Genomic DNA, 14905 nt, shown 5'->3' with positions numbered 1-14905 from the left:
TGGAATCCATTTCTCTGAACCCACTGAGCAATGATTACTTTAAAAAAAAATTTGCTGATTTGATAGGCAAAACAGATATCACTTATAAATTGTATTTATCAAGTTTAGTGATGTAAAACAATTTTTTTTTTCCACGTAGACTGACGATTTGCCTATCGGAGATTCTACCAATTTTGCACTGATTTTTCTAAGAGCTCCCTATTAACCCTTTGGCATATACTGTACATAGTTTCCCCAAATTTAAAACTTCCTGTTATCCCTGAATCAGATTTCATCATCAGTGTGTTCATGTGAACTACCCTCAGCACTATATATTACATTTTCTATCTCTTCCACTAGATTGTAAATTCCTTGAAGACAAGGATTTTTATACCCTTAAAAAGCTTAGCATATGGTATAGAGGAGTGCTCAATAAATACTGATTGCATAAGTGAATAATTAAACCTCTGCGCTCTACCACAAATTTTAAAGTAAGGATGCATCACAAGTGGAGTTCTTTAGTTATCTCTATTGTAGCTCCAGACCTCTAGTAAATGAAGAATTTGAAAGATGCAAGGATCATGAAAAATTGGGCTTTTATTTCCACCTTAAAAAGAACAGAAAGAAGGAGATTTCACAGATTTGAAGAATGAAAATGTGTAGAAATGGAAACAATTTGTTTGTTTGTTTGCACTTGCAAACCTGCTACAGTCTTTTCTACAAACCACCAGGAAACTGTGGTTCTCCCTTTCTATCCCTTTCAGGGCACTCATGTCACTCTGTCAATCACTTTACTATAGGGTAAGCTCCTTGAAGGCAGGAATTGCATCTTAACTGTTTTTGCTGGAACATTTTTTACAGTGTTTTGCACAGCAGGAACTCAACAAAAGTTCAACTGAATCAAATGTTGAAGCTAACTGTGACATTAGACTATACTGACAAGACTAAAGAATGACTGGAAAAAGTTTGTGGTCTTTAGGAGTAAAGAAAGATATAACCAGCATTATTAAAATAAAAATACTATAAGGGGTAAAAACACTGAGTACATAAGATTTGATCCCAAAGTACATCCAGTATTAATTACGTAAATAACTCCAATGTAAATGCTACCAAAAAAATTGAGCTAATAAAAATTAGAAGGGAAGAAAAATCTTACCTGATCCTCTTCTGCTCTGTCAGGTCACCCTCACTAACCAACATCGCTGATAATAACCGAAGAGTTGAATTGGCAGATTTAGACTGGTTGTTTTTCATACCCAGCAGCCACCTGACCAGAAGTTTAATTGCCTGTACCTATAAAATATTAACATGCTAAAAGAAAAAGGCAACTTAAAGTTCCAATTAAAGGGAAGACTAACTTCTGTTAATTAGATTACTTAACCCTTGCCAGCAGGCACATTTTATTAAACAAGTGTCTGGGATAATTGTAGTAACAATAGGAACGAAAATTTATTTCATGTTTAATACATGCCAGGTACTTTTCCAAAACTTAACTTGTACTGATTAATTTAATCTCCCAAACAACTCAGTGAGAGAGGTATTCTTACTTCCAACAGGTAAGGCAACTGAGATACATGGCAGATAACTTGCCAAGGTCTGGCTCTAGAACGCATGCTTTCCACACTTATCCAAGATTTTTAAATTATTTGAAAATATATACATAAAAAATAACTATTTAAAATGATACTGATTATAAACCAGTTGCTGTGGAGTCGATTCTGACTCATGGTGACTCCACGTGTTTCAGAATATAATTGTGCTCCATATGGTTTTCAATGGCTGATTTTTCAGAAGCAGACTGCCACGTCTCTAGGCGGACTGTCGAACCGCCAACTTTTCAGTTAGTAGCCAAGCATGTTAACCATCTGCATGGTTTCCCTATAATGATTATAGTGATTAAAATTAACTATTAAGATAGGCTTTCATATTTTTTGTAGTGCTGAAAAAGGAGTCTGAAGAAAACATCTAAGTCTGATTCATTCTCACTTAACCTTCTAGTCAAAATTCTAGGAGATACCATAATTATTTGTGGTTATAATTTCTTTGAGGCTTACACTCCAAAGATTGTTACCAATATACTTGAAAGAGCAAGTAAAAGGATCCAGGTATTATTTACTATCTTTATTGACAACTTGGAAAAAGGAATTGATGGACACAGAATTACAATGAAGCTACAGAAGGTGAAACAGATTATCAATGCAGATGATGCAATCTCTTGTTTTAAATTTCAAGGCAACCGTTTTAAAAATTAACTTTACTGAGGTATGATTTATATCTCTCAAAAGTCACCAGTTCAAGGACAACTGTCTTTGCCAAGTTAATATTCATATATTTGTAGGTATTAATGGTGAGGCTAGACTACCAATCTCTTGAGATGCCCCTGAAAATCAATACTTCACAAATTTTGAGCAAACCAGCCTGAGACTGTTTTAGCAGGCAGAAAGGTCTACAGAAGATGCTGACATACATCCATTTATAAATAACCCAATGATAACTACAATTTCGCTGAAAAACTAACACTTTTTACTATAGATTTTAAAATAAAGTACACCTCATTGAAATATGTTTATTAACTATTAGGTAAAAGGGATACCTTTGAACATTCCTTACTTCAACATAAAGGTGATCAAAAGCTACCAAAATTTACCTTTGCTAGTACTTCAGGGGAAACCTCTTCATCTGGAGACCACAATTTTCCATTTTTCTCACCTGTAGACTATAGACAATCAAATAAATTTAAATTTTAGAAAGAAAACTTTTAAACGTTTTGTTCAGCAAGCTTTTTATGCTAAGCAATGCAGTGTTCTGTGAAACCTATAGGAAAGTCACCAAGCAGAACTTCATCCTCGATCATATGAAGTCATATTGCGTAAGGTATGTGTTATTTCTATAAAAAAGCTTATAGTAAATGCCCCAATTTCGTGGTTTAATTCCTTATGGGTCACATGGCGGGGGGGAGGGGAGAGGGGGAGGCAGTAAAGAGGACAACAAGTTATCACTATGGATCTGATCCCTTGTACATTTTTTCACATAAGGAAATTTTCTTAATAACTATTATAATAGTTTTGCTTGAAAAAACAAATCAAGTATCAGTGTCTTATAAATTCTATGTAGACTGATAAAGACAGCAAAAATAATATTGTATTTTTTTAGAACCATCTAGCCACAAAATGTTTAATTCCTAGTATTAGTTCCACTTAGCATTCCTAAGCAATATAAGGCAGTTGAAGAAGTATCAGCCATATTTCTCATCATTAGGAAAATCAATGCTTTGATTTAACAGCCTTGGGGGAAATGGATGCTCTCAAACAGGGAGTTAGAATAAGGAAGTAAGTGAAGAAGAAAGAACACAACCACTACAGGACTGATCCTGGTCAGGGAATAGGACTGCTATAGGATAATTCTGGTTTGTTCAGGGTCAGATAACATGTTCTGACTGCACTCAGCTTTCCAGCTTAAGAACAAGCATCTTAAAATAGCACCCAACAACAGTCATGTCATTTTCTAAGAGGAATCTTAAATCCCATTTGTTGCTAGCCACACCTACCAAGAATGGAAGTGTGGGAGTGGAAGGTGAGACTTAAGTCATGAATGCCTCTCCTGTCTTGCCTATTATATTCAGAATAGGTGGAGAGGAGAGAATTATTTCCTATTTGAAGTTCCTGATACTGAGTGCTCAAGACACTGGGCCATGTAGGAGAGTTAGGGAGGATTTTGGGTAAGTTACCATTGACGTGAAGGTCATTTACAATGCTTTAGCAGGTAAGACTGATTTATGCCTGCATTAATAGCCCTTTAATTTAGGTCCATTTGGTAAAGTGGTGATTTTTAAGCAGAGGTATGTTTCAGAAATCATCTGGGGAGCCTTTTCAAGCTATACATTCCTGGGATCCAATCCAGAGCTAATAAATTAGAACACACACACACATACACACACAATTCAGAATCTAAAGTATAATACATATATCTAGTGCCAAAAGCATGATACTCTTTTATTATATTTCAAAAGGCTAGTCAAATTCAAGCTCACTTATTTTAAAAATTTAAACAATTATTTAATTATGCATTTAAATAAATTAAATTTATTTTAATTTCAAAAGCTTATAGCCTAGGGTCCATCAGTAAAGAGTTTTGGGAATCAGGCTTTTTTCTTTTTTAATTTTATTGTGCTTTAGGTCAAAGTTTACAGTGCAAATTAGTTTCTCATTCAAAAACTTATACACAAATTGTTTTATGACATTGGTTGCAATCGTTGCAATATGTCACACTCTCCCCCCTTCCCTTTACATCCTGGGTTCCCTATGTTCATTCGTCCAGTTTTCTTGTCCCTTCCCGCCTTCTCGTCTTTTTGCTTTTGGGCAGGTGCTGCCCATTTGGTCTCGTATACTTGATTGAACAAAGAAGTATGTTCCACAAGGGTGTTACTGTTTGTTGTATAAAAAACCAAAAACCCAAACCCATTGCTTTCGAGTCCATTCCAATTCATAGTGACCCTACAGAACAGAGTAGAATTGCCTCATAGAGTTTCCAAGGACCACATGGTGAATTCAAACTGCTGACCTTTTGGTTAGCAGCCATAGCTCTTAACCACTACACCATGAGGGTTTCCGTTTGTTGTACAGGCCTGTCTAATCTTTGGCTGGAAGGTGGGCTTCAGTTCTTAGCTAGCAGGATGTCCGAGGGCCACAGTCTCGGGGGTTCCTCAATCTCTGTCAGATCAGTTAGTCTGGCCTTTTGTTGTGAATTAGAATTCTGTTTCACATTCTTCTCCTGCTCTGTCCAGGACCTCACTTAATTTTTTTTTTTAAACAATATTTGATAAAAAAAAATTCTAGTACTTAGAAAATTCTAAATTGCCCTCTAAAAGTCAGAATAGCATTTGACTTATATTTTTTACTTCATGAGTCATCTATCTCATGTTCTCATTTTTTTCTCTCTTGAATGTTAAGTTCTAGTAATACCCAGAGGTCAGGAAGTCATTTGGAAATTTAAGTAGATAAATGAATGAACAAGGAAGCAAAATATAGAATAATTTAAAAGGATAACAGAATTATATATGGAGAGACATTTTCCTTTCTGTGACAAATGAAGATACAGTCTTCTGGTGCCTAAGGATTTCTTTTGTTGCTCTCTTTCTATTTATTCAAGTTGTAGGGATAATTCTTTGATTTTGGCCCCTTCTTCTTTTTGGATGTGTGCATTTATTGATATAAATTGGCCTCTGAGCACTGCTTTTGCTGTGTCCCAAAGGTTCTGATAGGAAGTATTTTCATTCTTATTGGATTCTCTGAATTTCTTTATTCCATCCTTAATGTCTTGTACAATCCCGTCTTTTTTGAGCAGGGTATTGTTCAGTTTCCAAGTGTTTGATTTCTTTTCCCTGCTTTTCCTGTTATTGATTTCCACTTTTACGGCCTTATGGTCAGAGAAGATGCTTTGTAATATTTCAATGTTTTGGATTCTGCTAAGGCTTGCTTTATGACCTCATATGTGGTCTATTCTAGAGAATGTTCCACGTGCACTAGAAAAGAAAGTATACTTGGTTGCTGTTGGGTGGAGTGTTCTGTATATGTCTATGAGGTCAAGTTGGTTGATTGTGGCATTTAGATGTTCCGTGTCCTTATTCAGCTTCTTTCTAGATGTCCTGTCCTTCACGGAAAGTGGTGTGTTGAAGTCTCCTACTGTTATTGTGGAGCTGTCTATTTGACTTTTCAATGCTGATAAGAGTTTGTTTTATGTATCTTGCAGCCCTGTCACTGGGTGCAAAAATATTTAATATGGTTATATCTTCTTGGTGTATTGTCCCTTTAATCATTATATAGTGTCCTTTCTTATTGTTTCTGATGGGTTTAACTTTAAAGTCTATTTTGTCAGAAATTAATATTGCTACTCCTGCTCTTTTTTGATTGTTGTTTGATTGCTGATATATTTTTTTTCCATCCTTCAAGTTTTAGTTTGTTGAAGATACAAACAGTCTTAATATCATAGCTCTAAACTTAATTAAATGAGAAACTTACCCTGTCATTCATTAGCAGGTCTTTCACAATAAAATTTGCTACTACAGATTTCATTGGGGAGGCAAACTGATCTGGTGCTAACATAGAAATGTGGCCCAAAGAAACTAACGGAGTTATAAGTTGTTCTGGTACATCAGCATTCAGACTCCTACTGAGTGGCTATAAAAATAAAATAGACAAAATTACCAGTTTGTTTTATAAATATCTAGACATTTTACTGAAACAGTGACTATTTCTGAGTCCTCCTGAATTTAGCATGGCCAAGTCAGTTTATTCTAGTGAGATGATCATAAGTAACTTCAACCACATTAGACACTTTGTTCTTATTTCACCTACTGAATTTTAAGAAGACTGAAGAATAAATATAGAAGCACACACACACAAATATGCTCAAGTAAAAAGTAGGAGTAAAAGCAAGGAGGAGTAGATTATCACATGCTATCATTTCTGCTTTATTGAAATTGGCATTATTTTCAAGCTGTCTACAATTTGGTGATTTCTTATCCTGGGAGGCAATTTAAAATGACCTTGAGCCATAGAAAATAAAAGTTGACTGGGTTCTGTTTATATGGTATTCAATTTATAACAAGAGATACCATTTAGAAGCAGAATGAGGTTAAAGATTATATATAAGGAAAGAGAAGCTAAAGATTAATGTTCAGATAGAGTTGTCAGGTAACTGAATTTTTCAAAGTCATCTACTTACCACCTGTTAAGGATAAATTGACTACTCAGCCAATATGCCTAAAATTAAGGCAGAATGTCCTAACACAAACATACTCTCGCACACATACCATCCTTCAATATAAAATAATCCAACACATAACTCAATTTAAAGGCTTAGAATATAGTGCTGAAAAAGAAAGATAACGTTCCTGCTGTCACAGAATTTGGGTTTAAATTAGAAAGGTTAAAAAATTCTAGCTTCAACTTTCATCAAACCACAACACTTAAAAAATAAAGACCATTATACACATATCCTATGTATCATACGTACTTCAAAAATCTGTGCAAGCTGGACTTCTTTATTTGTGAATATGGCATGTATACAGTGCACAGCCTGTTTTGCTTGGTGTGGAGTACCTCTCTTTGCTTTTTGATGTAAAATGGGAATTAAGGTCCTGCAAAAAATATCAATAGTAAAAAAAAAAAAAAAAAAAAGATCTACAAACCACAAGTAGTTCTTTTGGTAGTCTCCTGTGTCACTTCCCTTAACTATTTGAATGCATGTTAATAGGAGTTTCTCTTAAAAATGATCTGATCAATAGATGGATTTAAAGCTCCTTCTTTGCTCCACAACACAATTCAATAAATACCATGCCTCAAGAAAAAGGCTACTTTAGGAGACAATTTTTATTTCAAAACCACCTCATGATTATGGAGAAAAAACAACCAAGTCATCTCAATTTATAACCTAAAACTCATCCCATTTTTTAAAAAATTTATCTTCTAAGTAGCCAGCTTTCTTTGAGAAAGAAAAACAAAAAAGAAATTTCTTAGGGCCATATTTCTATTTTCTACTTTTCTTTTATAGTGCTCTTTGGTTATTTCAAAGTAGCAAAAGCTAAAACGATACCAGTAGAAGAAGGTGTGTAAGGATACAGACACATACATATTGGTAGAAGGATGATAAGAACATCTAACAAGTATTGAGTGTGCGTGTCAGGCACTGTGCTAAGCCTTTTACATGGAGTAATTCAATGAATCCTCACAAGCACCAAAGAAGATTATTTATTAATATAATTGTTATACAGATGAGAAAACTAAAGCACAAAGAACTTATTTAAGCCTCCTACATTACAAAGCTAGGAAGAAGTGGAGTTGGGATTTGAAAACTGGCATTTCTGTTTCAAAATCCATGTCTGTAACCTCTCTATTGACATTGAAGAGTAAAGTGATACAGTCTTCCTGTAGTCTATATGTAAATACATATTACAGTCTTAAAGCATTACATTTAGACAATATTGGAAAATAATTTGTTAAGTAAAAATGAAGAAAACAGCATGTTTATATGAACCTATAAAAAACAGTCATACACTTTAAAGTGGATAAACATATTCACAGAAAAAAAACATATCAGAATGTCAATACTGGCTCTTTCTATTTTTCTGGAGTCCACTTGTCCTATTGTTATCCTGAGAGGAAAAAGTGGTTTGTATTGGATACACTTGAAACTATTTGCATATATCCTGAATAGCTGATTCACCAGCTATCCGCAATGTATTCTTCTTCCAAGGGCTATTTTCCACATATCTTACTTCTAAATAGAAACTCTCTGCACTAAGTTTGATCCTAACAAAACCTTCTTAAGATGCCAAAGAGAAAATACCCAAATGTACCTCATTCTTATGAGGAATGAGGAAAGGAGGGATGATCCAGATTCAGAGATCAAAGCGACAGTAGCACCACTGTCTTCCACCAACAAACCAACCAATAAATATTTTATTAAGTACCAAAGAAACAAACAAAAACCCCAAACTCGTTGCCGTCAAGTCAATTTCGACTCATTGCAACCCTAAAGGACAGAGTAGAACTGCTCTATAGGGTTTCCAAGGAACAGCTGATACATTCGAACTGCTGACTTTTTGGTTAGCAGCCAAGCTCTTTATCACTGTGCCACCAGGGCTCCTTTATTAAGTACACTACTTGCTTATCCCTTCTCTGGAAGGATATGAAGGTGGTAGGTATTAAATTTACAATCCAACTGGAGAGAAAAAGATGAATATACAGAGATTAGGAAGATATATTAATAACAAATATAATAATTCTATGCTGACTTTACGTTAATAATATTAATATTTAAAAAATCATTCTGTTACAATTACTTTCAATCTGTTCTTTTACCTATATTCTAATGATGGGAGAGGGGGTGCAAACAGTGAAAGGGTGAAATAAAGGAGAGTACAGAAAATTAGCTTCTACATGAAGTTGTTTTTCCTCTATTCTATCTTCCTACACATGAAAGGCAAACGATGATTCTATGGCTCCCACACTTAGAAAACTTTTTATATTTATCATGAGAAAAAAATATACTCACGATCGTATCTGGGGAAGGTCTGTTTCTATTTTGTGGCCTGTATTTCTAAAAATCTGTATAGCAGCTTCTGCGACCTTATCATCTTCCATTCTCAGGCACTGTAACAGGGACTCATATGTCTCTGCAGAGTGGAACGAGGTAGGATGTGTAAAAGACAGAACCTGGAGAAACAAATACAACTTTAGAAGTACAGACAGCAGTTTTAACCCAGAAAAAAAATTTTTTTTTACTATAAATAAAATTAAAAATTATGGGCTGCTTATAAAAAAAAAAAATTTTTTTTTTTTTTTTTTTTTTTAATACAGAATAGAGATTACATCTCCCTGCCCAACCTTGCAGTCAGCTGAGGCTACTACTATGTGGTAGCTTCCAGACAGCTTCTTAAGACAGCTGACAGATACAGCCTTTGTTCTATTTTTCTTACTCACCTCCTCCTCTATTCTGCTACTCGAAATGCATAAAACATGGCTCCTTTTATTTTTGGAGTGTGATATTACAATATTAATAATTCTATATTTTATAATATAAATTTACAGTATTTAGGTGCAGAAACATTTATTCAACATAAAAACTCCCAACTTAATAGTACAATCTTTGTATGCGTACAAAATGCTTACTGTGAGCTTTATTTGACTGGTAAAAAGATATTCTACAAGGAAGTATTTCAAGGGAAATCCATCACAAAACACTCACTCATCATACCTATCACAACAAAGAAGTAATTATTGTGAACTTTTAATTACAATTACAAATATATATAATTATTCTCATGTATGAAAGCTGTCAGATGAGTTTAGGTAAGTAGCTGTCTTGTACTAAGACACCTAATAAAAAGTAAAAAAAAAAAATAAAAAGTAGCCATTACAAAATCAAGACAAAAAAAAAAAAATCAAAATATAAAGCAATTATTTTGTTTCAACATGTACTGAGTGCCCTACCATTTGGTAGGCCCTGTGATAGGTACTGGAAATAGAAAATTAAGATATGAGCCCCAGCTTCTCCTCCTTAGGAAATCTATGGCAAGTTACAGATGACATGTCTAAAAAGTTTACCTTCCGTGAAGTGGAAACAATGTAGTTAGTGTAATAGTAGGAAAAAAAGCTGAAAATGGGAAGGCAGAGATAGAGGGGAACCAATCAGGTAGCCATCATTAACTTATTCAATAAGCATTTATTTAATGGGTCTTATAGCCAGTGGAGAAATTTTCTCATTTGGTAACGTTTACAGTGATAACTGTTAGTTATGAGGATTTGATTATTTACAGAAAAATGGCAAATTAAATCTGAAAAACTGTATCAAGCAAACTTTAAAAATATAACTCAACCAATAAAAATACAATAAAAATTTTACTCATGAATCGTTATCAATTCTTTCAATGGAATGATTTTTAAGGACAATCCAGCTTATTCCACTGGTTTGGCTCTTCTCTCCTAGTTTACATTGGAGTGGTCTAAATATCTCTTTGCATTCATTTCCTTCCCCTTTCTACTCCATCCAATGAAAGTTCTATCAAGTACTATATTATGTTAAAAACCAGGTTAAAAGCCCCTGATAGCACCTTCCTGCCCCAAAGGCCCTCCACAACTGGAATCAGTCTTGTCTCCTACAACTCTCCAAAACCAACCTTCTCTTCCAGTCAGCCTCATCTCCTAACAAGCCCTAAAATATGCCAAGCACTATTTCCACTGATAATGCACTGTTCCCCTAGATTAGATCATATCCTTACCACAAAATCTAGCCTGACTTGGCCCGTACTTGCTCACTTCCCAGAATTCCTTTTGCATCTATTATGATTACCAATTGGTTAAAGATCCTGTGATCAGACGCTGTCCTGTTATGATTTCCTTTGAGCAGACCTACGGTAGGTTCTTTGAAAGGTAAGACTGGATTATTTAGAACATACTGTGAAGTACAGCAGGCAAGTGAATGAAAAATGAAATATTAAAAAAACAAAAATATATTATTTTTGTAAGAGAAAAAGAAGGACATTATATAATGATTTAAGGGTCAACTCACAAAGAAGATATAACAATTATGAATATTTATGTACCCAATGCCAGAGCCCCAAAATTTATAAGACAAACTCTAATAAAACTGAAGCAAGAAATAGATCCAAAAAAAATAGGAGATTTTAACACACCACTTAAGATGATGGACAGAACAACTAGAAAGACAACCAGTGAAGATACAGAAGATCTCAGTAACACTATTAACTGGACCTCATAGACATATACAGAACACATTACTCAACAGCAGCACAATACACATTCTTGTCCAATGCACATGGAACATTCTCCAGAACGGACCATATTTTAGGCCACAAAGCAAGCCACAATAAATTTAAAAAGACTGAAATTATACAAAGTATCTTCTCTGACCATAATGGTATAAAAATATAAATCAATAACAGGAAAATAAACTAAATACATGGTTACTAAATAACACATTACTAAAAAGCTACTGGGTCGTAAATCACTAACTTAACCCAACAACTTGAAAAAATAGAAAGCAAAGGAAGACCAAAACTACCTGAAGAAAGGGAATAATAAAGATCAGAACAGAAATAAATGAAATAGAAAACAGAAAAACAATAGAAAGAGCCAACAAGACTAGAAAGTTGGTTCTTCAAAAGGATCAATAAAATTGATAAATCACTGGCCAGCCTGACAAAGGAAAAAAAGTGAGAAGATACAAATAACCAAAATAAGAAATGAAATTGGAGCTACTACAACAGATCCAGCTGAGATAAAGAGGATCAAAACAGGCTACTATGAAAAATTCTACTCCAACAAATTTGAAAACCTAGAAGAAACAAAAATTTCTAGAAACACACTACCTACCTAAATAACACAAATAGAGGTAAAAATCTAAACAGACCCATAACAAAAGAAGAGATTGAAGATGTCATCAAAAACTCTCCAAAACAACAAGAGGCAGCCCCGACCCAGATGGCTTCATTGGGGAATTTTACCAAACATTCAGAAAAGAGTTGATATCAACTCTATTCAAACTCTTTGAAAACATAGAAAAGGAAAGAATACTTCCTAATTCATTCTCTGGAGCCAGCATCACCCTTATACCAAAGCCAGGTAAAAACACCACCAAAAAAGAAAATTACATACCAATATCCCTCATGAATACAGACGTGAAAATGTCAATAGTACCTAAAGCAAGAGTCCCTGACTTATGACACATTCGAGTTATGATGAAGCGCACTTATCACCATCCGTTTTATGCTGAAGTCGAAGGCAGACTCGGGAAGCAGTGAGATGTTACCACAAAATATATGAGGAAGAAAAGAAATGGACCATACAGACAACTCTCAATAATGTTCTGACTAGAAATGCTATCCCCATTCCCAGGGATAATTCAGATGAGCCTTCTACAAGTGGAGTTAACTACTGCAACTGACAAAATGCCAACGTTGTCCAACTCTTCTTCATTGCCAAAGTAAATGTGTGTATTTTTTATGTATGTATGTACTAAAATTGTATCTTTAAGTTTATATGTAATGTTTCTAAGCCCCAATGACAAATAAAGATCAGATTTATAAAAATAGTAATAATAAAAGGCAGTAATAATGAAAACTAAAAATAAAAAAGAGGTATTGGACTTAGGTCAGAACCGCCTTACAGTGGAGTCATTGGAAGAGAACCCCATTGTAAATCAGAGACTATCTATAATGCAATCCCAATCCAAATTCCAATGACATTCTTTACTGAGATGGAAAAACTCATCACCAACTTTATCTAGAAAGAAAAGAGGCCCTGAATAGCCAAAACAATATTGAAGTACAAAGCAGGAGGCCTCATGCATCCCTGCCTCAAAACATACTATACAATCAGAATGAAATAAATGAGAATGATGACACATTGTGAAAAATGTAACCAATATCACTGAATAATCTGTGTAGAAATTGTTAGGGGAACCTAATTTGCTATGTAAATTTTCACCTTAAACACAATAAAATACTATTTAAAAAAAACCCCAAAATATTATTTTTATAAAATATAATTTATACTACAATTCTTAATCTTTTGAGTAGTTTCCCCTTAAAAAAGCCTGACTCTTGCATACCTTGAAGAGAATGAAAATCAGGACTCTGAGGAAATGCATGGAGACAAAAATTGTTTAAAAAATACCTTAAGAAGTTCAAGTCCTGAACGAATAGCAGTATCTGGACTTACACCCTCCTCTTCATCATCTGCTGTTCCCTCTATGGATTTATTCATCAATTTTACTAATGCACTATTAAAATAAGAAAATCTGAATTAGTGACAGTAGGAGATTAGTAACTGTATCCCAATTGCATTGTGACACAACATACATAGAACTTAAACTTCAGATTCAAAGAAACTTTTGGAAAACTCTGTTCTCTACTTAACATCTGAGCTTCTCTTTAGGTTATTTCCCTACACATACCTTTATAGCTGCTAGATATTTAAATGCTTGATGTTTCATAAAACAAGGAAGTACTATTTTAGTTAATAAATTTAGAAAGTACGTAACAAATGAGAACTATTTCTTACAACCAAAGTACCAAATAGTTTAGATTTAAACTGAAAAAAAAAAAAAAAATTTAGTAGACTAAGAATTATAGGATGGTTGAAACATGAGAACAGTCTTAGCTATGAATAGAAAAATTAAAAGATAACGTTCAAATGTATAATAAAAACTCATATGAAAAATAAAACTCAAGTTAAAATGATATACTGAAGACATTTATTTAAGTATAAGCAGTATGTCACTTCCTTACATGAAGATATCATTTACAATTTTAAGAAAAACAAGATGTCTATTGCTAAATGGCCAATTGACAATTCACTTAAAACAAAATACAGACAGTAATCAAACAAATGGACAAAGTAAACAATTACTGCTAACTAATTTACTAAATCGGTAATTCCATTCCCAGATATTTACAGGAAAAATGAAATTCATCAAAGCATAATGCTATATTCACAAATAGATTAATAAATTAGAAAACTAGTTGTCCAACATTATGGAATTAGTTTTTGAAACATACCTACAACCACAAAATGAAATAAAACACGGTCATTAAACATCAGACTATGCAACAACATAGCGCTATTTTAAGTAAAAAACCAATAAATATGATTTTTGGGTTTGGAGACTCAGTTTCCACATCAGTAAAATGAAGAAAATATTATCACGAGGACATTAAATTATTAACATCATAAGAATAATTCATAAACTTTATCATTATCTTCATTTGATAAGATAAAGTTATTTTTGGAAAACAAATTAGAGATTACGATTTACACACATATATATACTGTATAATTCACCTGTGTAAATTGTACAATTCAATGGTTTTTGGCATATTCACAGGGTAGTACAACCATCACAACAATCTAGTTTGAGAACATTTTTGCTCTTTGCCCCTCCCCACCAAACAAATCCTGACCCACTCACCACTGCCCTCTCCAGCCCTAGGCAACCACTAATCTACTTTCTGTTCCCACTATGGGTTTATTTGCCTATTCTGAATGCTGCATATAAGTGGAATCATACAACATGGGGTCTTCTGTGAATGAATGCTTTCTTTCACTTAGCATGTCTTTGAGGTCTGCCCATGTTTTAGCATCATATCAGTACTTCATTCCTTTTTGTTATCAAATAATATTCTAATTATTGATACAAGACACTTGGGTTTTCCCAGTTTTGGGTAATTATGAATAATGTTGCCATGAACATTCATGTATAGGTTTTATGTAGACAAATATTTTCATTTCTGATGGGTATATACCAAGCAGTGGAATTGCTGGATCATGTGGTAGCCTATGTTTAACATTCTGAGGAACTGCCAAGCTGTTTCCCAAAGCAGCTGTGCCAGTTTACACTCTCATCA

At 33.9% G+C, this 14905-nt stretch overlaps 1 protein-coding gene across 5 annotated transcripts in view; it reads right to left on the bottom strand.

Annotated features, from left to right (window-relative positions):
* The window catches only part of PDS5A (PDS5 cohesin associated factor A), a 159095-nt gene that overhangs the window by 38354 nt on the left and 105836 nt on the right, over positions 1–14905 (bottom strand). For all 5 annotated transcript variants that reach the window (XR_010322114.1, XM_064285929.1, XM_064285931.1 and 2 more), the window contains exons 18-23: positions 13176–13281; positions 9034–9194; positions 6994–7117; positions 5997–6155; positions 2627–2695; positions 1136–1272 (exon numbers count right to left, since the gene is read on the bottom strand). Coding sequence is in view for 4 of the 5 variants with exons in the window: in XM_064285929.1 (XP_064141999.1) it covers positions 1136–1272; positions 2627–2695; positions 5997–6155; positions 6994–7117; positions 9034–9194; positions 13176–13281 (756 nt within the window). In the remaining variant the exon portion in view is untranslated. The remainder of the gene's footprint in view (positions 1–1135; positions 1273–2626; positions 2696–5996; positions 6156–6993; positions 7118–9033; positions 9195–13175; positions 13282–14905) is intronic.

The sequence above is a fragment of the Loxodonta africana genome, chromosome 5 (genome assembly GCF_030014295.1).
Source record: "Loxodonta africana isolate mLoxAfr1 chromosome 5, mLoxAfr1.hap2, whole genome shotgun sequence".
NCBI classification, from domain to species: Eukaryota; Metazoa; Chordata; class Mammalia; order Proboscidea; family Elephantidae; genus Loxodonta; species Loxodonta africana.
Note: the sequence above shows the minus strand (reverse complement) of the source record. Positions and strands in the feature narration are given on the sequence as shown.